The sequence below is a fragment of the Phyllostomus discolor genome, chromosome 9 (genome assembly GCF_004126475.2).
Source record: "Phyllostomus discolor isolate MPI-MPIP mPhyDis1 chromosome 9, mPhyDis1.pri.v3, whole genome shotgun sequence".
Lineage (NCBI taxonomy): Eukaryota > Metazoa > Chordata > Mammalia > Chiroptera > Phyllostomidae > Phyllostomus > Phyllostomus discolor.
Window position 1 is genome coordinate 82,678,875 of NC_040911.2, and position 23,934 is coordinate 82,702,808.

The 23,934-nt window shown below is 43.5% G+C and overlaps 1 protein-coding gene and 1 long non-coding RNA gene across 2 annotated transcripts in view; both read left to right on the forward strand.

Moving 5' to 3' along the window:
• Positions 1-23,934, forward strand: part of LOC114506273 (tyrosine-protein phosphatase non-receptor type substrate 1-like) — a 157,706-nt gene that overhangs the window by 4,465 nt on the left and 129,307 nt on the right. The window contains exons 2-3 of the mRNA XM_036009654.1: positions 1,387-1,707; positions 2,285-2,614. Of these exons, the coding sequence (XP_035865547.1) occupies positions 1,387-1,707; positions 2,285-2,614 (651 nt within the window). The remainder of the gene's footprint in view (positions 1-1,386; positions 1,708-2,284; positions 2,615-23,934) is intronic.
• On the forward strand, positions 6,535-7,565 carry LOC118496807. Its single transcript, XR_004899362.1, has 2 exons — positions 6,535-6,639; positions 7,180-7,565. It is a non-coding gene; the product is annotated as an uncharacterized LOC118496807 (long non-coding RNA).

The following is a 23,934-nucleotide window of genomic DNA, read 5'->3' on the forward strand; positions in this document are numbered from 1 at the left end:
TGAGGAGATCATAAAAAAAAATTAAGTGAGAGAACATTAATTTGGTCGTTTCTTTTCTTTTTTTTTCCATCTGGATTTTTGCAGTCATCTGCTCTGTCTCCCCTGTTAGTGAGTCCACCAGGGCCGGCCTGCAGGGTGGTGGGAGGGTAAGCAGCTGAGGGGTACAGAGACATCAGCGCATCATCAGGAGCCCAAGAGGCTCCCGATCCATGGTAACTGATCCCAGCATCCATCCCCTCAGTGACATCCAGGCTGCTGGTGTTCTTATGACTTGACTTATTCAAGTGACACCCCCTTATCTATGTCCTCAAAACATTTGATGAGTTTTAGGAAGCAAGGTAGATATTTACGAATACAAAACTTTTTCATATTTGATGTGTACCGCCTGTTAGAGAAGGTGTTGGATGATAATTAACAATTTCAAGGCACCCTACAGAATCTTTCCACAGGGAGAGACTGCTCTTGGTTGTGACTCAATGACCCTTGGAATCAGTGCAGATCCTTTCAGGACATGGGGGTCTGCCTGCTTCCCGGGCCTGTGTCTGCGTCTCTTCTCATTTCGTGACCATTGGGAAATTAACCACCTTTGACTATCTCTCTTTGACTATCCTTTTGAACCCAAAACTTATCCAGGAGAATAACTCAAAATCAGAAAATCATCCCAAACCTATGCCTTGAAATTAAGCAATTGGCACAGATTCACCCCTACTGGAATATTTGTTGCAATAATGAAAATTATGGAGTAAACTTATTAGTGCTTGAAGGGAGAGTTCCAGATATAAATTAGATCCAGGTTTAAGACGGACCTGTGTTTATTTATTTTTGTGAAACATCTTCTGTTTCACTCAAAGCAAAACAATTTCTGTTGCCCAATTTCACCCTCCCTGTACCCTGGGAAGGAGGAAGTGCCTGCTGTCCCCTCTCACAGACGGGACTGGGATGTGCCCTGGCTGCCCCTCTCCTCGGCTGCCAGCCTGTTCCACTCCATGGGGTCCCGTCCCCACTGCTTCCCCCGCATTCACTCTGTGAACACTGCCTGTGAGGTCGGGGAGGTGTCAGGGGAGGCCAGACAGGGGAGTTAATATGAAGAGGGAGAGCGCTCAGTGCTGTTGTTCACCAGCCCAGACAGGTGAGAGGTCACCTGTGGGGGAAGGAAGGTGCACTTTGAACTCAGTCTAGAGCTGCTTGTGGGCCCTACCCCTCACTCAGAGTTCACCTCTGGGGACCAGAGTGTCCTGCTCTGTAGGATGAGGACAATGACACGCCCCCCCCCCCATTGTCAGAGGATAAAGACAATGTATGAGAAGGATCCTTACAGAGTCACATGCTTGTCATTGGTGGTGATGGTCACAATCATGTTCATTGTTCATTGTGCTCCTTTTACAGCCCAACCCTCTCCTCCCATGGTGTCAGCCCCCACAGGGAGGGCCACACCTGGACAGACAGTGAGCTTCACCTGCGAGTCCCACGGCTTTTCCCCCAGGAACATCGTCCTGAGATGGTTCAAAGATGGGAATGAGTTCCCAGCCTCCCAGACCACTGTGGACCCAGAGGGAGACAGCCCTTCCTATAACATCTCCAGCACAGCCAGGGTGCGGCTGGCCCAGGGGGATGTCCGCTCCCAGGTCATCTGCCAGGTGGACCATGTCACTCTGAAGGGGGGCCCTCCTCTTCGTGGGACTGCCAACCTGTCTGAGACCATCCGAGGTAGATGTCCCTCACACCCAGCCCAAGCCCATACCTGGCTCCTTCCCTCTAAGCCTGCTCCTCCCCCTGCCATTTGCTCCAGAGTGTGATTTCCCTGGAATCTAATTCCTGAACATGCTTCCCATCACCAGACACCTGGAGGTACCTGTCACTCACCACTGTTTAATGGCAGTGACCAGGGGAACACCTACCACTCTACTTGGTAGTTTCATCTGCTTTACCAAGAGCAATTCCAATAACTGGGCACCTACTATAAGCCAAGCCACTACGTGCTTGGTGATTTCATTTATTTTGCTAGAGTGATTATGTTCCAACTGCATGCCAGAGCTGTGCTTGGTTATTTTACTCCTATTACCCTGATAGAAGCTCCCAGTTCTTGAGCACCTACTGTATGCAAGGTGCTGTGCTTAGTGATTTCATTTACATGCAAAGAGAGCCCTGAGAGTTCTGAGCACCTGGTGCATACTTAGCACTGTCCTGAATTACCTCGTGCTGTGGTGGGGGAGCTGTGATATGGGCCCCTCCTCTGTGATCTGTGTGTCCATGAGGTCAGAGCCTCTGCCCTGTGCTGTTTCAGTTCCTCCCACCTTGGAGGTTTCCCGACACACCATGTCAGAGAACCAGGTGAATGTCACCTGCCATGTGAAGAACTTCTACCCCCAGCAACTACAGCTGACCTGGTTGAAGAACGGAAACATGTCCCGAACAGAAATGCCCTCAACCCGCACAGAGAACAGGGATGGGACCTTCACCTGGGGGAGCTGGATCCTGGTGAATTCATCTCCCCGTGGGGAGGCCATGGAGCTCACCTGTCTGGTGCAGCACGATGGGCAGCCGGCCGTCAGCGAGAGCCTCACCCTGGAGGCCTCCCCTAACCCGAAGGACCAGAGCACAAATGGACCCTCTGGTGAGGCCTCCACCCCAACTGACCAGCTCTATCTAAATTTTATTTTGCTTTTAATGTTATAAATAGTAATTAGTGCTTATATAGAGAAATCTAGGAACTTATCAATAGAAAGTAGAGTTTTGAAGGGAGGTCCCCTCTCCAAATTGCACACTATAAGAATCATCATTGGTAAGAATTTGACACGTATATTTATAGATCTGTTCACATCAATACACATTAAAGGAAGAAAGAGGGAGAGACGGAGGTGGTGTGTTCACAGTGTCCTGCCTGTCCCTCTCTTCTCCTAACAGTCCTTGCACCCACTGTCCACGTCAGCCACTCCCTCCTCCTTGGTGTTTCCACCCTGCTCCTGGTCTCCATTCCAACCTAGACTTTCCCATCCCCATCAGTAAGCTCACCCACAAATGCCTGAACCTGCTGCTCTGTGAAATTCCAGAAGGGGAGCCCTGAGGACATGGAGTTTGAGTCAGGACAGTCATCCAAGTGACCGTGGGCAGTCCCAGCACAGGCCTCCTTTTCCTCAGATTGGGACAGTGGACCAGCAGTCATCACACCCGTCTGCCTGCAGAGTTGCTCAGAGATTCCCTCATACACGGCTGACGTCTGCAGGGTCGGTGATTCTATCCCATTTTGTTCCTGATATGAAAATGTGTCATTCCTTTTTTTCCTCCATCAGTCTTGACAGAAAATTTTCAATTTATGGATCTTTTCACAGAACCCACTTATTGTTTCAGTAAGTTTCTCTATAATTTCTCTATTTTAAATTTCAGTAATATTTCTCTTCTTTCCTGTATAATTTCCTTCTTCCTGCTTGCTTTGTGTTGATTTTGTACCCCTTTTGCTTGTTTCCTGAGGGGAAAACATAGACTATTGATTTTAGACTTTTTAAATGCCACACCTGGGTTGCATTCTGTGCCTGGGGTGTTAGGATGGTGCCACTTCCGATGCCTGAATGCCGAGTTTATTCTCCCATCCTCAGGTCCCGAGCTAGTGTGCCTTTTGTCCCATGTCTCCAGTCCTCCTGTGCTGGAACCTGGTGTTATCTCCAGGGGTCAGAGCAGTGCTGAACAAGGAGAGCAGGAGAGATCAGTCTCTGCCATATTCCCTGCACCACCTTGGGTTTGCTTTTGAGTCTCCACCTTGCACGTGTCTCAGAGCAGGCTGCTACTTCTGAGTGCTTCCCATGGGCCTGGCCCCACACACTGCTGAGCACCAACCTGGAAACGGTTTTTGGGCTGTCTGGGTTGACTGGCTGAAGCAAAGTGCAAGATATAGACATGACCCTCTGCACTGGGATGTCACAGTCTGTACCAGTATCTGAGGATTCAGGCCACTGCAGTCCTGGGCCAACAGGTGTGGCATAACAGCACATGTCTTTTCAGTCATGTTTATGGTATTGACGTGTTTTAGTGTTTCTAGGTGAATGAAACCCTCTTGTGTCAATATAGCAAAATCCACATTTATCAATGCAGATTAATGGTGGATGGCTGGTTTTGATAATGAGAACATGGTTTTGAGTCCCCATAGTTTTTCTCTTTTTTTTTTTGTCTTTCATAACTCTAAATTTGCCACCTCCACTATTTCTATTTCCAGGTAACACTCAGTTCCAAACAGCCTTTTCCCCCTTGTTTCATTTTTGCATTTTCTCCATGGAAGTTGTGTGCTTAAAGTTGTGCCCGTCCCTTTTAAATATTCTTTTCTTCTTGTATTAGCTTCCTATGGCTGCTATAACAAATCACCACACATCAGTGCCTTAAACAACACAGGTTTATTATCTCCAGCTCTAGAGGTCAGAGGTCTGCAGTGGGTGGGCAGGACTGGGCTCCCCCTGGAGGCCCTAGGGGAGAATCCAGGTCCTTGCCTTTTACAGCCCTAGAGGCTGCCTGCACCCTCTGCTGAGGCCCCACAGCGCTCTGAGCTCTGGCCCTGTCATCACGTCTCCTTCTCTGGCTCATCTGCCTCCCCTTTCACTTACTTAGCAGGATCTGTGAGTACGTTGGGTCCACTTGGAAAATTTGAAAAAATATCCCCATTTCACTTTTTCGCTTAATCACTTTGACTAGATCCTTTTGCCAGGAAAGGTAACATAGTCACAGATTATGGGGGTTCTGTGCCAACCCTTTTGAGCAGATGTACTCTGAAGCCTTCTCCTATGGTCTGTGCTCTGATCTCCAGGACACTGTGCAGTATTTCAGCATTAGATGAACTCAGTATTGGTGGTGGTGCATCCCCAGTAGCTCTCAGCCCCTCTGCTAGCTGCCCTGTGCCTTGTGCCTGAGTGGGGGTGGGAAGGTGCCACATGGAAGATTATGTTGAAGGATTCGTTAATTTTTCTCTTTTGACTCAAAGTTACTTTGACTTTTCCAGTTGTTCTATTCACATAATACTGACACCCAGTTGTATAGTCCTTGGCCTAAATCTTAGCTTTTTCTGCCTTCTGATTCTAGATAAAAAGAATCTGTAATGTTATGAAGAAGTCTTCTGGCTCACACAAACTTTTCATTGTCTTTCTCCAAAGGAGTTATGCCCCAGCAATAGTCATCCAATCCCGTAGTCCTTATGATTATCATTTCTCAACTCACTTCCAAATGCCTGATGCCCAGGTATTCTCTTCTTCTGGTTACTCCATCCCAGTTCACCACCGGTGAAAATTTTAACAGTTGCAACAATAGAGCCTGCTGGGCCCACCCCTGCTGCACCTCCCACTAGTTCTGGGTCCTCTTGACCAGCCCCTGATGAGTGATCCAGTTTCCAAATTGCATTCTAGAGTTTGCTCTCCAGAAGACTCACAGTTGCCTCCCACAGGTCTTTCACCTTGGAAACAAACTCTAAGTGGATATGAGTATGGGAAGCTACTGCTGGGGGTTGTCAGGGTCCACATGCCTGAGAGGGTGCAGGAGCAGGAGAGGGAACTGCTGAACTACAGCACAGGTACCAGACTTGGTTGGTCTATAGGGACCTGACAGAAAAACATTCTCTGAGAAATGTTTAAATGGAGGGGAGGGAGCTGAACCTTTATACTTTTAGTCTAGCCAGTCCTCTACCCAGGCTGTCCTCTAGGAAGGGATGCAAACTTGACAATGAAGCTCTCTTCATCCGAGGGAAAGTCCCAGACAGCCTCTCAGCTGAGAATTGCCATTCTCTACCTTCCCACAGGAAATATGTGAATTCCTCAGTCCTACATTAAGTATTATTTTAATTGTTATGAATTTTAATATCTTCATTTTTTAATTAAGCAAAAATCTTAATGACCCTGTCTTTGCAGGGTCATTATAAACCTGCAAAGAATCTAAAAGTGTGCTCTCCAAGATCTGACTTTCTGTGTGCAGTAGAGCTGTTTCAGCTGACATGGACCCTGGGGTCACAGCCAATGGTGTTTCAGCTCCTCCCAACCTTTGACTGCATTTCTTCAAATGACAGTATGTTTTCCAGCCTGCAGCTCTCATGTGAAGTACACTGTTCCTGCAATTCTGAGAGTTTGGACTTGTCTGCACTCAAAAGACAAGGTCTTAGGGTCATCGTGTGGACAATAGCCATGTATTTCCTAAGTTTCAATCTCACTTATTTGTGACCTCCATAAACTCTCCGAGCTTCAGTTTCCACATTAGACTGAGGATAATACTACCTGCCTCATAGGGGAGTGAGGTCCTAGTTAGTAAATCAGGGGCCACACTCATGGGTCACTGAGCACAGGTTTTCTTCACCCTTTCCCTCAAAGAAGACAGCCCTGACAAAGGAGGAAGGAGGTGATTGAGGATGAGGAAGCTCTTTACCTTGATTACTGCCTTGAGCCTGAGAGCAAAGAAGGACTGAAGAGATTCAGAGCATTGGTGGGTGCAGGCAGCCTGAGTCAGAGCCAGTAGAGGCCCCTGGGAATGGTCTCCTCTAATGGCTCCTCCCGTTTCTCTGTTTTCAGGCCCAGGAGTATCTACTGATGTCCTTGTAGGGATCCTCCTGGGCTTCAAAGTGCTGCTGGTGGTTGGTGTCTCTGCCCTCTATGTCCACAGGAAGTGGAGACCCTGACTGTAAGTTGTGTGATGGGGAGAGCAGGCAAGGTCAGCAGGAGGGGCCAGTCCACAGTCCTCACAGGGTGAGAGGTAACATGGTGTAAAGAGAAGGTGACACATCTTCATACATACTCTCGGGAGTCTCTAAGATCCCTCTAAGAGATTCTCACTTCCTATGAAGTAGGTGGGGTGCTGCAGGAGGTAGCCTGGATCAAAGATGTTAAAGGGTTTCCACAATGTCTTAGGATTTCTCTGGAGGAAGTGGGCAGAGGGAGTTGAATGAGGGGCAGCTGAGAGGGTGGTTCTCTTGAAGACCATCTCAAGATTATTTGATCCCTGGGTATTTTGGAAGTTAAAGGAATTCCCACTGTGGAGTATTGTTGAGAATTCCTGAACCTGCTGCTCTGAGGGCTGTCCCGGCTCTGATCTTCCTTGTGACAGAGGGGAAGGGATGGGAAGGGGCATCAGTACTTGGGGAGAAAAGAAAGGCTGAGGTGGCAGAGTCTTATGCCACGTGCTGTATGTTCCCTCTTCCTGACACGCCTGTCTTCCTGACAGGCGTGTCAGGAAGAGGACAGCATGGAACACAGGAGACATGCAGGGAATACTTCTTGAATGATGAGCAGATAATTAAATGAGAACGTGTTTCTGCAGCCCCATCCTTCCTCCCCTGCTGCACGCCACCCTCCATCCCTGCAGTCTCCCTCCTTCCAGGAAACACTCAGCCTAAGGAAAAAAAGATTGACTGAAAGTGTCACTGACTCTTCTTCAAATGCCTCTCCCTGGAGCAGACTTGCTGCCCCCAGGCCCCTAGTGCCACTTCTCACAGTCTGTGATGCCTCCAGACCTGGGTCTTCATTCGTGGTCCTCTCAGACTCACACACAGAACCCCACATGGTCACCTGCACTGTTATCTCTCACTCATGACTTAAATGTGGTTGGAGGAAAAATGGGCTGCTGAGAATTGAGAACATGGAAGGGACGGTGACATTAATGGTATCAGACCTTTACCCGTCACCTTGGACCAGGAGCCACAGGAAGAGAAAGCAATGCTGTGACCAAATTGTACAGTTTGATGAGCAAGGTAGCCACCTTAATATTGGCAGTGGTTCAACAATGGAAACACCTTCTAAATAATGTTTTTCATTGCTCTTAAAGGACAGTATGAAACTGAGGTACAGCAAAATTTCATGTGAGCTGAGAATCCTCAACTGTTTCAACTGGGAGCTGGGCTAAGAGGCAGCCTGTGTTGGGACTGTTCGCATCTGGAGTGGTTTCATCTTGTGGAAGGGGCTGAGGGACAGGATCTTGATTCAAACACCACAGAATTTCACTTGTCATTCCTAGTGTTAGTACATTTTCTTGAATAGTCATTTTCCCCTTAGCGTATGCCTTCATGATTATCACTAGAGATTTTAAGTGATTTTTGAACACACACAGTCAATTAATATTCTTAAATGAATGAAGAAATGAATTATTTTCTTTCTACTTTCTTGGTATTAGCTTCCTTCTGTAAAGTGACATTTCCAGTAATGGCACACTATTTGAAATTATTTTTACTTGGAATATTAAGGTATAAAACTTTTTCAACAATGTGTTGACCTACAGTGTCTAAGTGTAGGAACCTGATGACCCATTAAAGACCACACCATCCTGTGGTACATCAGACACTGAGGGGCAGTGTGTTCACAGTTCTTTAGAGAATCAAGCAGAGAGGTTCCCTCTGAGGTCTGGTAGGCAGAGCCCTGGCTTCAGATACTGGAAAACCCATACCAGCTATGTGATGGTGGGCATCTCACTGACACTCCATGAACCAATTTTCTCCTCTGAAAAATGGGAATCATGCTGCCTCAAAGAAATGTAGGGGCTTTAAAGGGGAGAACAATGTGTGAAGCACACAGGGCCTGGAACAAGGTTGTGTGTGATAAGATCCTTTTCTTCCTTTGCTCAGGGAGGAACTCACACCATCTACAGGTTTCCAGCCTTGTGAAGATATGACATTGAAAGTTTTCCAGTGGCCTGGCAGCCTGAAGATGTCCTCAGACTTTTCTCTGAAAAATTTCTGTACTCACAGAATGGAACCTGGATCCAAAAATCACTAAAGGCAGCAAGAACAACATTTGTTCCGAAGTCAAGGGCATGCTTGCTAGCATGAGGGGAAATTGGAACAAATTCTAATGTTACTGAAATGAGGCTCTAACACTGAAACCAGACCTAATTGGGTTTTTTTGTTGTTGTTGTTGTTGTTTTATTTTGTTTTCTTTTTCCTTTCAGGAGATAACAGCAGACCTCTTCCCAGAGTCCCAGGTACCACCAGACTGAGCCAGATCAGACTGGTCCCAGAGGCACAGACAGTGCAGAAAGCAAACAAATGAACTCCACCTCACCCTGAAGGGTGGTCAGAGCCAAAGTTCTACCCCAGCCAGAAACTTTGTGCCCAGACCTGGTCCTCATAGACAGGATTCAGAGGCAAAGGAGTCCCAGGAATTTGCATCTGGCCAGGCACCTGTTGAGAACTGCCCTGCCTGGTTTCAGAAGCTGTTATCCCCTGTGGCTAAGGCTGAGTAAAGGACCTTGGGACCATAAGCAACTAAGGAGACAAAGCTTATCTTCCTTGTCAGGTTACCATCTCTGCCCCCTTTCTCTTCACCCTACTTGGCCCCAGGTGGATTGGGTAAGATTCCTCAAAAGAGGGATGACCTAAGATGGGCAAGGTTGAGAAGGACCCCTCAGGGAAGGACTTGAGGGTCTATAGAAAAAGGGGTGATGGACCCTTGCCACTTGGCTTTGACATAGCCTGAGTCCTCATTCTGTCTGCAAGAAGTCTCCTAATCTCTTGCCTGCCTTACTTCCCCTGTCTGACCAAAGCCTGAAATAATGCTGGAGGTGGGTGAGGTCCTGTGCTGAAAAAGGGCGGGTTCCCTAGAGCGATCAGGCCTGAGAAAGAATGCATCAAATCCTATAAAACCTACACTGCTAATACCCTCAATTTAAATGATAAGGGCCTAAGAAAGAAGTGAGCTTGTTCCCCAAAGTCTTATGACCCTTTAACTGTCTGGCCTTGACTCAGAATAAGCTCTCAGATTTTTTTGTTTGTTATCTACTGTTTAGTCATTTCTGCCTGACAATGATTGATGAGCTTTATGTATATGCCCTGTATTCCTGTGCAAACTGAACCCAATAAAATCTTGTGAAGGCAAGGGTTGAGGCGCTCTCCTCTGGAGAGAGAAGCCAAGGCCCTCTGAGGCTTTTTCTCCCCTTGAGAAAGGAGCCATGCCTTCCTTTTTCCGCCACAGGACTCAGTAGTCTGTGTGAGTCTGTCTCATCTCATCCCTAACATCGTGGACCCCAGGACCTGGGATCCAAGTCAGCCACCTAGATCTCAACCAGACTCTGCCCAGTAGAAATTCCTTTATACCTTCCAATTTCTTACCTTCGATGACTTAGTTTTAAGAATGTTCAAAAAAGACTCTCAAATTGGCCCTGGCTTGTGTGGCTCAGTTTGTTGAAGCATTGTCTTATAGGTCGAAAGGTCTCAGGTTTGATTGCCGATCAGGGCACATACCCAGATTGCAGGTTCTCTCCCCAGTTGGGCACCTACAAGCAGGCAATCAATTGATGTTTCTCTCTCACTCTCTCCTCCCTTCTCTTTCTAAAGGCAATGAAAAAATGTCTTATTCAATACACAAACTAGAATTAATAAATATGTATAGTTTCTCCAGCCTATCATCTCATAAACTAGCTCTCAGTCTTCATTCTGAGTGGAAAGGAGCCTGACCCGAGCCCTGGTTCTGGTCTTTGGTTCGGCAGCAGGACAACACACATCTTCTTAACAGAGTCCTGTTGTCTCAGACATTGGCTTCTCTTTGAACGTGGAACATAGAAATGGCTGACTTTCCTGGCTAAAATAAAAATGTTTTTTTCCTTTAAGCAAAACCTAATTGTTCAATGACATGTTAGGAGGCACCTGAACTCACTTTGCCCAGGAACTCACCAAATGTACTGCCACTAATGGAATCATTCCCTGAGAAAGAATTCCAAAAACTACTTGAGGGACCCCCACACATAGACAAAGGAAAAAAACTGACATTTCCACAAATCCAAGGGAATGAGACACAATCTCACTATGAAGTCTACCCCTACATGGGAACATACAATTACAAGGAAACACACAACCCCCAGCTTCTCCTTAAAGAGTGGGCTTTAAACCTAACATCTACCACCCCAATTCTTAAGGTTCCCCTGAGGAATGAACCCCCAAAGCAAGTAGATATGAAAGCCAATAGGGCTTGAATCCACAAAGCCCACTGTAAACAAGGAAGCAGTTCTTGATGGGCTGTGAGGACTTTATCTATCCCCCCAGGGCTCAGCACAGAGGCAGCAGAGAGAAATGTCCACCTTGTAGTGTCTCCCTTAAAGAGGCCCATTTGCTTTTCTTAAAAGCTGCAGCCTGAGGATCAGGCTCCTAATTTAGCCCACATCTAAGGACCAATAGTCCTCTCCAGACAACAGAGAGCTGAGTGGTATCATCTGCACATTTTCCCTTAGCTGCATGCCAGGTCCTGGTGTCCCCCTGAAGGAGCCTGTGCACATGACTGGTCCCTTAGCTCTTGTGACTTCTGCTCAGGGGATACAACCACCGATGGCCTGGCTCTGGTGGCCATGGGGCTTGTGTTAGTGGGTCCCACAGGCTGGTAGAGAACAAACAACAACAAAAATCATAGACAGCAGTCAGACCTCCCATCTCCCAGTCTTGCCCTGAGAGAGGTCTACCTGAATACTTTAGAAGCTTCTGCCTAAACATCCAGCTTCCAATCAGCCTGCAGCTAGGTGCAGACTGAGACCCTCGCCTCGGGACACTGAAGTGAAGTGTCACCTCAGTGACTGGGAGCCACTAAGAACAGACAAGGCAGCTTGGACAGTCACAAAGTCTGGAGAGACAACCAAGTGCTAAAACAGTGCTGAATTTTAAGATCCATCTTGTACAAGACACCACTTCATCAAAATTGGATGAAGTACCTCTTTTTTCTAGTGCACAGATAGTAACACAGAGAGTCAAGGAGAATAGAGAAGTAAAGGACTGTGTGCCAAACAAAAGAATAAAATAGAACTCCAGAAATATACCTTAATTAAATGGAGAAAAGTTATTTACCTGATAGGGTTTTTAAAATGTTCCTAAGGATGCTCGTCTGCCCAGGTGGGCAATGATGCACAATGTGATGATATCAACTTTGAGATAGAAAATACGAGAAAGCACCCAATAGAAATCACAGAGGTGAAGAATAGTATCACCAACTGAAAAAATCCACAGAAGGGGTTGACAGCTGACTAGATGAAGCAGAGGAAAGAGTCAGGAAACTCAGAGACTGGGCAGTGAAAGTCTTCCAATCAGAGCTTTGTCTCAGCCAGTGTGGAGGGGCTTAAAAAAATAATAGAACTACTTACTGTATGGCCCAGTGATTCCACCTGTGGGTGTATCTCCAAACAAAGAATGACATCTGTATCTCGAAGAGATGTCTGCACCCCCATGTTTATTGCAGCGTTACTTACAACAAATCAGGTGAAGTAAGTAATGTAATTGTCCATCAGTGGATGAATGCCTATATCTAATGGAATATTATTAATTCAAAAACAGAAAGAAATGCTTCCTTGGCAACAACATAAATGGAGCTTAGGGGCATTATGCTAATGTGATAAGTGAGACAAAAGAAGGACAAATGCTGTATGTTTTTCACATATTGTGGGGGACGCACACAAAATCAGAATAATCTTCTGGATGGTGTGTCCCTTGCAGTACAGGCTTCCCCCACTAGGGGGGTGTACTAGGAACCCATGTGGGTCAGTGTACCAGCTACTGTTGTGGTGACAAGCTGCATTTGACTTCAGTGAACTTGTTTTTGAAATTCTTTTCAATGCATTTGACCATTTCATGATGGGTGATTTACATGAACACTATAGGCAATGGAATTTTGTTTCCAGCTGGAGAAAATTGTTATGGAAATGGCTGTCATGCTACAGACAGCTTACAAAAGAACCTCTCTGAGTAAAACACAAGTTTATGAATGGTTGTCTCATTTTAACAAGGCAAAATGTCAGTTGATGATCAACCTCTTTCCTGGCATTGTTAGACCAGCCAGCTGAAGAAAATGTGGTAAGATTTCATCCAGCCATCTTGGAAGACTGACACTGGATGACTGATGAACTTGTGCAGCTGACTGGGGTGTGATGGACTTCCTGTCAGTGGATTGTATCTGAAGTGATTGTATCTCATTTTGGGCATAAAATGAGTTTCAGCAAATTCATGCCTCAGCTTGGTCATGCCTGTACAGAGAGACAATCACTTGGCTACAAGCTGTGCTTTGAAGGAGCAGTTGGAGACTGATATCCTGATTTCTTTTCCAAAGTCATAACAGGTGGTGAGTCTGGGTGCTATTGTTGCAGCCCCAAATGAATCAGAAATCTGCCGGTAACCAAGGGGAAACTGCCATTTCCCCAGGACCCAACAACGCATGATGAGTGAAGTGTCAAACTTGAAAAGAATGACTATTTCTTTGATGTGAGAAGGACTGTGCACCTGGAATTTTTTCCTCCAGGTCAAAGTGTCAACCAAAGTTTTTATCTTTGGAAAGTCTGAGAAGGTTGCATCACAGTTTGTGGAAGAAACGTCCCAGGTTGTGGCAAGCAGGTGACGGGTTCTTCCACTGTGACAACACACCAGCCCACTCGGCACTGAGAATTGAGCAGTTTTTGACCAAAACAGGTGCCTCACCCTCCCTGTTCATCCGATGTTGCCCCAGGCGACTTTTTTTTCCCCCTGGATGAAAAAAGTCCAGAAAGGGAAAGGTTTTGCTGACATGGAAGAGATGAAACAACAAACAGCAGGAGCACTAAAAGACATTATAATCCATGAGTTAAAAAATTTAGCAGTGGGAAAATGTCTGGATAGGTGTATTGCGTCCTATGGAGAGAACTCTGCAGGAGACTGAGGTTCAAGCATGTGAGAATAAATACACACTTTTTTATAAATGAATTCTAAACTCATGGATACCAAGGAGAGTTTGGGGTTTCCAGAGGCAGGTTGTGGGCATGGGAGAACAGGTGAAAGTGGTCAAATGCACACATGTCCAGTGATAAGACAACTACATTTGAGGTCACGATGTACAACATGGCGACCACAGTGAACAATGCTGCGTGCACATTTGAAATGTGCTGAAGAGCCAATATTAAAAGTTCTCATTCAAGGAAAAATTGACTTGGTGAGGTGATAGATGTTAACAAACTCATTGTGACAATCATTTTGCAATAATAACAATGTATATCGAATCATTATCTTGTACTCTAGTGTGCAAAGCTGTGTGTCAATTATGTCTCAATAAAACGGGGCAAAGAGCTAGACCTATTTTATTGAAAGCATTGCCTTTACATGTTTATGGTGTTAAAGCTTTTTGTTCTGTAATGAAATTATAGTGAAAGTTGATAATAGTCAATTGTGTTTAGCCTGATGTAGTAAAAGTTTAAGTTGCCAAAATAAAACTGAAAGTCTACACTACTGACTCAGACTGATGTAGGCCAATGGGACCACACACAGTCTGAATGCATTAGAGAGGTATCAGCAGCCTCAGCAGCAGAGATGGAAAAGGCTCTGGATTTCTTCCCCCACGGTTTTACTGCCAAGTCCTATATTCCAGTGACAGGGAGTTGGTGTAAACCCTGTCACACACACAGTCATCAGAGATCAGATGTCACATCAGAGTCAGTCCTGTGACTTCTGTGAAGTTCATTAGTCTGTCCCATTCCCATCTTCCTTCCCTCCTTCCTTCCCTCCTTCCTTCCCTTCTTTCTTTCTTTCTTTCTTTCTTTCTTTCTTTCTTTCTTTCTTTCTTTCTTTCTTTCTAGCACATTTAAGCATATAGTTCAGTACCATTAATTATATCCATAGCATTGAGAAATAGGTAGTAGGAATTTGTTCATCTTGAGAAAGTGAAACTCAGTAACCATAAAACTACCCCTACTCCTTCTTTCCTCCCATCCTTGGTGACCACAATTCTGCTTTCAGTCTCCATCAGTATGAGTCTTCTTGAGACCTCATAAAAGTAGAGCTGTACAGATTCTACTTTTTATATTTGTCCATTCTGTCTCCTTTATTTCACTTAGTATAATGTCCTCAAGTTTCATCCATGTTGTGGTAAGTGATGGCATGGTCAAAGTGGAAAAGATATATTAGGATGGTGTTCATCCCATTCAGAATCCCATCCATCCATCTATCCATTCATCCATCCATCCATCCACCCACCCATCCATCCAAGCACACGTTCACACTCTCACTCATTATACACTTATTTACACATGCATCTGTAAACCAGTACCTACATCCTCTTCTGTACCAGGCCCTGGGCAGAAGACCCATCCTCAAGGAGCTCCCATTGTCCCACAGTGGACTTCCTGCATCATTGTCTGCTTTCCCTGGGTGGTGTCAGTGCCCCCTAAAGTTGCAGTGTCCCATCTTCAATCTCCTTGGACTTCAGTGGCTCGTACCTGCCAAGTGCAGAGATTCTCCCCACAGAATGTGCATGCAGCTGTCTGGAGAACAGCCATGATTTCATGGAAGCTGAGTAACTCACGTCCATGCGGAAGAGCCATGGAGCCTACATCCTGGACAGTTAGCAGTGGGTGAATGTGTCATTGAGGGGTCTGAGCAGTTGCTCACCTGTCTGGTGCAGCATGAGGCACTGCCTCCCATCCAGTCAACCTCATGCTCTCCACAGCAGCCACTCCAACTATAAAAACACTGGGAGCCCCAGTCAGCTCACCTCCAGTTTTGTGAGCCTCTGGGTCACCTCTGTCTCCTGAGTGGGGTAGGTATTGACACTCACAGAGCCCCACTGGATGTCTCCTTCTTCCCATAAAGAGATATGGTCAGGAGATACCTGCCCTTATCTTTGTGGCTTTTCTTCTGGGCTTCTAGGTCTGATAATAAGGAGCTTCACAGTTACCTAATCTACAGATTGTGGAACTTGTAACAGGTGAATTGTGTGCAGACCTTAGTCAGGCCATTGTCGTGGGCTACCCTGATAAGTCCAGGGTACACCCACAAAGTCACAGAGGCCTCTCGGCTAATTCACCCTCAAGAGAAGGTGGTGAATGCTTATTTTTCTTCAAGTGTTACTTGGAATTCTCACAGACTTTCAACTGATACTTGTGGCTTAGTGCCCTGGAGGTTGGAAGTTTCAAGTTCACTTTCTTGGACAGTGGAGAGGGTGTCCAAGGTGTAGAGGAGGGAGAAATGCTCAAAGCTTTGAGACCCAAACTGCAAACAGTCTCCCTGTAATCTGCAGTATATTTCAGGTTTCACATAAATGAAGTATTGTCAAAATCAACCTATAGAATCTATCTGAGGGACATGGAAGTGCTGACTCATAGCAAAGGTAAGTGTGGGTATGGAAAGGAATTCAGAATTCAGAAAGAAGATTAGGGGTGAAGTTAGTAGGGGGTTTCATTTCTGACCTGCACTGTGAACAAAAAACAAGGGATGTGAGGACCACATAGTGGAAACTCAATAAATATTTGTGGATTTAATATATGAATGAATGCATGCATGAATGAATGAGTGAGTTTCCCTACAGCTTTTGCCTGCCCTGTGATCTACTGCCCCCTGCCGTTTCTGAGGGGCACAATTTGAGAGAAGCTGCAAGGACCTGCAGATTATCAGGATGCCTGCCTTTCATTCTGCCAACCTCACCTGCACCAGGGACATGCTTCCTCCATACTCCCTCCTGATGCTCCTTCTCTCTGACATTTAGGTCAGAGGTGAGCCTTGGTCAAGAGGATTCAGGGGTGTGCACTGAGCTTCAACCTGGCCCTGCTCTGCCCAAAAGAGAGCCAAGCAGGTCATGAAACCATGTTTCCAATTACCCCTCATCATTAACAACCCTCAAAAATCAGAGCAGATTTTATCCTTGTCCAGAGCTTTTGCAAGTAAGATTTTATTTTAAGACATACACATTTAAAATCACTTAATCAAATAAACATTTTTCCATCTGAAATATGTAAAGACTAATAAAAAATACATGGACTCCTCTTTGAAAAATATTAACATTTTATACTTTTATAACATGTGCATATACCCTTAAGCAATGTTTAATATTATTTTGTATGTTTTAATTCTTTTGTAAATACTATTATACTGTATATGATATTCTGAAACTTTATTTGTTATGCTCAACATGGTTTGAGTGATTTACTGTTATTGATATATGTAGGCAGATTTTATTAATATTCCACTGCTCTATTGTTTTCTGTTGTAAGAATATGCTGCAGTTGATTAACTCACCCTGTGATGAACACTGACACTTTATCCGATGTTTTGCTGGTACAGCTCTAGCACAAACACCTTCTCTTTGCTTCCTTGGCACATACAGGAGAGCCCCTGTTTCTCCTCCAGTGTGGGCTGCAGGCAGCGAGTTGGTAGCTTTTGGAAGCTTTGGTTATACCAATAACTTTTTCCACTTTTTATTAGGTCTTTCTCTCTGTATTTATGTCCTTTGCCTAGCTATATTTCCTAGAAGTGTGTGTGTGTGTGTGTGTGTGTGTGTGTGTATGTATATGTCTGTTATAGTTGGTGGGGATCTCTTTTCCTTCCATGAGGATAAATTACCCAGCACTCACTGGTCCACACAGCCACCTTTGCCCAACGTCAAGTTTCTTTAAATGCCTGCTTCTTTGTCTGAGCTCTCTGCCCCTTTGAGCTGCTGTCTATTTCCCTCACACAACTAGCCTGTCCTAGTTAGGGTAGCTTTATAGTCAGCTTTCATTCGTCTTTTGAGCAAATCTTCTACCTTTTGCTGTTCTTCAAAATGGTGTGCTATTTTGGGTGCCAAAACATTTTAGAATGATTGTAATGTTTTATGAAAAAGCATATTAGAATTACCATTGATCACATTGAATTTGTATATTAATGTAGGCAAATATGGCACCTTTTGAATATTCAATTTTTCCATGTATGGACATGATATTTTAGTTTTATAATTTTTTAATGAATTTCAATGCATATTTTCCATTTTTCCCCATAATCATCTTAGGCATCTCTAACTGGAACTATTTTTATACCTGTTAGGTAATCTTTTTTGTTTAGTTTTTAATACTCACCCAAGAATATGTTTATTGATTTTAGAGAGAGACAAAAAGGGCAGAGAGGAGAGTGAGAGGCATCAGTGTGAGAGAAACATCAATCAGTTGCCCCCCTAACAGGTCCTAGCCAGGAATTGAATGTGAAATCGTGGTATGTGCCCTGACCAGGGATCGAACCTACAACCTTTTGGTGTAGGAAATGATGCTCCAACTAACTAAACCACTTGGCCAGGGCTAGGTCATGAAAACTTTAAAAGTTATAATTAGTGTTTACAGTGGGTTTTAACTGTTGGTTAGGATGGTAACTGATTTTCATCATCTCTGTTATATCCACCAAGCTTGTGAAACACTTAGTAGTGCTAACAATATGGACATCCTTCTTATTTGGAAAACTTACAACATGAATTACCTAGAATTGGTTTCTATATTTATCAAACTTACACATGCACATATTTTAAGAGTCAAATAATTCTACAAGTTCTACATATGAAAACTGGAGTCTCTCTATCCTCCTACCAATTTCTACCTTTCAGAGGCAAACATTTACAACTATTTTAGCTGATTATCTTAGTTTTTTAAAAAAATGTTTGCTGTACTTTACATAGCATGCTTCTGTTGCTTCATGACATCCTCCTCACATTACTTATGCTCCTCCTACTAAGCAGGGTGGGGATGGGGGTTCTGGGACTCCTGACCTCCTGTGGCACGTGCGTGCATTCTACTCTCATCACCTACTCTCATCAGACACAGCTCTGAATGACTGAGTAGTCAGTGTCTGTCGGTATTTACCTGAATCCTGTTATGTTACCGGATTTTGCCCATGTTGGTCCCTCCCGTGTATGTTTGTGTCACCACCAGCATGACCGGGATGCAGAGCAATTCCATGACCACAGAGGTACCTGTGCTCGCTTTTACAGTGACCCCACCCCCACCGTACCAAAACCCCACATGCCAGTCTGCTCTCCACTCCACAGTTTCAAGTGTGTTATATACATGGAATTTTACAGGATGTGGGATTTTGGGATGCCTGTGTTCACTCAGCATCATGCCTCAGAAATTTTTAAATGTTTGCAAATGTATATGTCATCTATTATTTTTTAAAAATTTGTAACTGATGGCCCACCTAAAAAAGTTAGAAACATTCCAAACAACCTAACCCTATGTCTACAAGAACTCGAGGAACAACAACAAAGACAGTCCAGAGCAAGCAGAAGGAAGAAAATAACCAAGATCAGAGCAGAATTAAATGACATAGAGACTAAAAGCACAATTCTAAAGATCAATGAATCCAAGAGCTGGTTCTTTGAAAAGATAAACAAAATTGACAAGCCTTTGAGCAGACTCATCAAGACAAAAAGAGAGAAGACCCAAATAAACACAATCAGAAATGAAAGAGGAGAGATTACAACAGATACCACAGAAATACAAAGGACTGTAAGAAATTACTATTAAGAACTGTATGCCAAGAAATTTGAAAACCTAGGTGAAATGGACAAATTTCTAGAAAAATGTAATCTCCCAAAACTCAATGAAAAAGAAGCAGAAAGCCTGAACAAACCAGTAACAGCAAAAGAAATTGAAGCAGTAATCAAAAAACTCCCAAAACACAAAAGCCCTGGACCAGATGGTTTCACAGGAGAATTCTACAAAGCACTTAAGGAAGAGCTAACCCCTACCCTTCACAGACTATTCCTAAAAATCCAAAAAGATGGGAGACTCCCAAACTCTTTTTATGAGGCTAACATCATCCTAATTCCAAAACCAGATAAAGACACAACAAAGAAAGAAAACTTCAGGCCAATATCACTGATGAACTTTGACACTAAAATCCTCAACAAAATACTGGCAAACCACATCCAACAATACATTAAAAAGATTATACACCATGACCAAGTGGGATTCATCCCAGGGATGCAAGGATGGTACAATATTCTCAAATCAGTAAATGTAATACATCACATAAACAAAAGCAAAGACAAAAACCACATGATCATATCAATAGATGCAGAAAAAGCATTTGATAAGGTATAGCACTCATTTATGATAAAAACACTCAGCAAAGTGGGAATAGAGGGAGCATTCCTCAACATAATAAACACCATATATGAGAGACCTACAGCCAACATCATACTCAATGGGCAAAAATTAAAATCTTTTCCACTAAGATCAGGAACAAGACAAGGCTGTCCACTTTCACCACTTCTATTCAATATAGTACTGGAAGTTTTAGCCACAGCGATCAGACAAGAAAAAGAAATAAAAGGCATCCGAATCGGAAAGGAGGAAACAAAACTGTCACTGTTTGCAGATGACATGATAGTGTACATAGAAAATCCTATAGACTCCACCAAAAAACTGCTTGACTTAATAAATGAATTTGGCAAAACAGCAAGATACAAAGTCAATATCCAGAAATCAAAGGCATTTCTGTACACCAACAATGAAACAGCAGAAGCAGAAATCAAGGAAAAAATCCCATTTGAAATAGCAAAAAGAAAAATAAAATATCTAGGAATAAATCTAACCAAAGAGGTAAAAGACCTGTATTCAGAAAACTACATAACACTGAGGAGAGAAATCAAGGAAGACACAAACAAATGGAAACATATATCCGGTTCATGGATTGGAAGAATTAATATCACCAAAATGTCCATACTACCCAAAGCAATTTACACATTCAGTGCAATTCCTATTAAAGTACCAATGGCTTATTTCACAGACATAGAACAAACACTTCAAAAATTTATATGGAATCATAAACGAATAGCTGCTGCAATTTTGAGAAAGAAGAGTAAAGTAGGAGGGATCACAATACCCGACACTAAACTATACTACAAGGCCACTGTCATCAAAACAGCCTGGTACTGACATAAAAACAGGCACATGGACCAATGGAACAGAACAGAGAGCCCAGAAATAAGCCCAAGTCTCTATGGTCAATTAATATTTGACAAAAGAGGCAGCAACATAAAATGGAGTAAAAATAGCCTCTTCAACAAATGGTGCTGGGAGAACTGAACAGCCACGTGCAAAAAAATGAAACTCAAGCACCAACTTACACCTTATATAAAAATAAATTCAAGGTGGATAAAAGACTTAAATATAAAACATGACACCATTAAAGTCCTAGAGGAGAATGTAGGTAGGAAAATCTCAGATATTTCACTCAGAAACTTTTTTACTGACTTGTCCCCTAGAGCAAGGGACATAAAGGAAAGAATAAACAAATGGGATCTCATCAAAATAAAAAGCTTCTGCACAACTAAAGGAAACAGTATCAAAATTAAAAGAGAACCAACTGTATGGGAAAACATATTTGCCAATGATACCTCAGACAAGGGTTTAATCTCCAAAATATATAAAGAACTTACATGACTACACTCTAAGAAGACAAGGAATCCAATTAAAAAATGGGCAAAGGACTTGAACAGACACTTCTCCAAGGGGGACATACACAGGATCCAAAGACACATGAAACTATGTTCAATATCACTAGCTATCAGAGAGATGCAAATTAAAGCCACAATGAAATACCACTTCACACCAGTCAGAATGGCCATCACAAACAAAGCAACAAACATTAAGTGTTGGAGAGGTTGTGGAGAAAAGGGGACCCTAGTGCACTGTTGGTGGGACTGCAGACTGGTACAGCCACTATGGAAAGCAGTATGGGACTTCCTCAGAAAACTAAAAATGGATCTGCCTTTTGACCCAGCAATTCCACTGCTAGGACTTTATCCTAAGAACCCTGAAACACCAATACAAAAGAGTCTATGCATCCCAATGTTCATAGCAGCACAATTTACAATAGCTAGGTACTGTAAGCAACCTAGATGCCCAGCAGTAAATGAATGGATCAAAAAACTATGGTACATTTACACAATGGAATTCTATGCAGCAGAAAGAAAGAAGGAGCTCCTACCCTTTGCAACAGCATGGATGGAGCTGGAAAACATTATGCTAAGCGAAGCAAGCCAGGCAGTGAAAGACAAATACCATATGATCTCACCTTTAACAGGAACCTAAATAACAAAACAAAGAAACAAGCAAAATATAACCAAAGACCCTGAAATAGAGGACAGGCTGACAGTGACAGGGGAGAGAAGAGGGAATTTCAGGGGACAATGGGAAGGGTGTACAGGAACAAATTTAAAGGACACATGGACAAAGGCTAGGGGGAGGGTGGTAATGGGAGGGAAGAGGGGAGGGTTTGGTGGGTGGGCTGTATTGGGAGTAAAAGGGAGAAAACTGTACTTGAACAATGATTAAAATTTTAAAATGTAAAAAAATAAAAATAAAAAAAATTGTAACTGAGGAATATTTTTAGTTTTATTTTTTTACTTTGTTTTTGACACTATTACAGATGCCCTCCCATATCCCCTCTTTGCCTGCTTCCACCTTTTGTCCCCCTATGCACCCTTCCCTCTGGCCATCAGCACACTGTTGTCTGTGTCTATGGGTTATGCATGTATGTTCCTTGGTGAATTCCTTCACCTTCTTTCATTTAGTCCCCCTTTCCAACTCCTGACAGCTGTCAGCCTGTTCCATGTACCCATGCCTCTGTTTCTATTTTGTTTGTCAGTTCATTTTGTTCATTAGAATCCTCATATAAATAAGATCACATGGTATTTGTCTCCTTCTGACTGGCTTTTTTTCACTTAGCATAATAATCTCCAGGCACATCCACATTGTCATAAATGGTAAGATTTCTTTCTTTTTTATGGCCACATGCTATTTCACTGAGTAAATGTACCACAGTTGTTGTTGTTTCTCCCCACTCATCTACTGATGGACACTTGGGCAGTTTCCAGATTGTGGCTACGGTAAATAATACTGCTATGAACATAGGGGTGCTTATGTTATTTTGAATTTGTGTCTTGGGATTCTTAGGGTATATTCCCATCAGTGGAACCACTGGATTGAAAGGCAATTCCATTTTTAAGTTTTACAAGAAAATCCATACTGTTGTCCACAGTGGCAGCATTCCCACCAACAGTGCACCTGGTAGAGTTCCCTTTCCTCCATCCACCTCCTTGCCAGCACTTGTTGTTTGTTGATTTACTGATGGCCATTCTGACAGGTGTGAGGTGAGATCTCACTGTGCTTTAACTGCACATCTGTGATGACTGGTGACACTGAGTGTTTTTTCATTTGTTTATTGGTCTTCTGTTTGTCCTCTTTGGAGAGGTGTCCATTCAGGTCTTCTACCCATTTTTAATTGGATTGTTTGTCTTTTGGTGTTGAGTTGTGTAAGTTCTTTATATATTCTGGAAATTAAGTTCTTGTCAGGTGTATCATTGGCAAATATGTTATTTCACACAATGGGATATTCCCTTTTCATTTTGTTGATGGTTTCTTTGGCTGTGCAGAAGCTTTTTAGTTTGATGTGGTCCCATTTGTGTATTTATTTTTGTTTGTTTCCTTTGCCCTGGAAGACATATTGACAAAAACATTGTTCCAAGAGATTTCTGAGAGTTTACTGCGTATGTTTTCTCTTAAGATTTTTATGGTTTTGTGACTTGCATTTCAGTTTTTATCCATTTTGAGTTGATTCTTATTTATGGTGTAAGTTGGTGATGTAGTTTCATTTTTTAACGTGTATCTGTCTGGTTTTAAGCCATGTTTTTCATTGCTGACTAGTGCTTCCTTTTCTGGGTGCACTACTGTTTGTTTAGTCATATGCTTATTATCGGGCATCTTGTTGGGTGGAGGCTCATGCAAGTTGTGTGGTCCACACTGCACTGTGTATTTGGACTAAATGTTACCAGTTGCATCAGTAAAGGTTTGGAATAGGGTGTCATTCAATAGCATGCCTGGTTCTGTCCCAACATTGAACTTGTCTGGTGAAGCCTCTTCCTTTCTTCAGCTGAATAGCTCCAGGGGAAGACGAAGATGAGGCCATGAGGAGGTTATATCTTAGGGTTTGGGGCTTGGGAATTTGAGACAAGCCCACAGCCTCAGAATCTTCTCATCCTGGGGTCCTAAATGGGACATCACATGAAGATCTGAGATGTGGTGGGGGACCCAGTAGAGGACAGTGACCTCAGGCACTATTTCCTGTAAGCTTGTCCAAGTGTCTCTGAGAACAAACATGAGTAACCCTTCATCCTGCAGCTGCCTTCTCTGCCTAATTCTATGTCACAATCTGGAAGTAGAAACTGTCTGAAATCTAGAAGTGGGCTACTG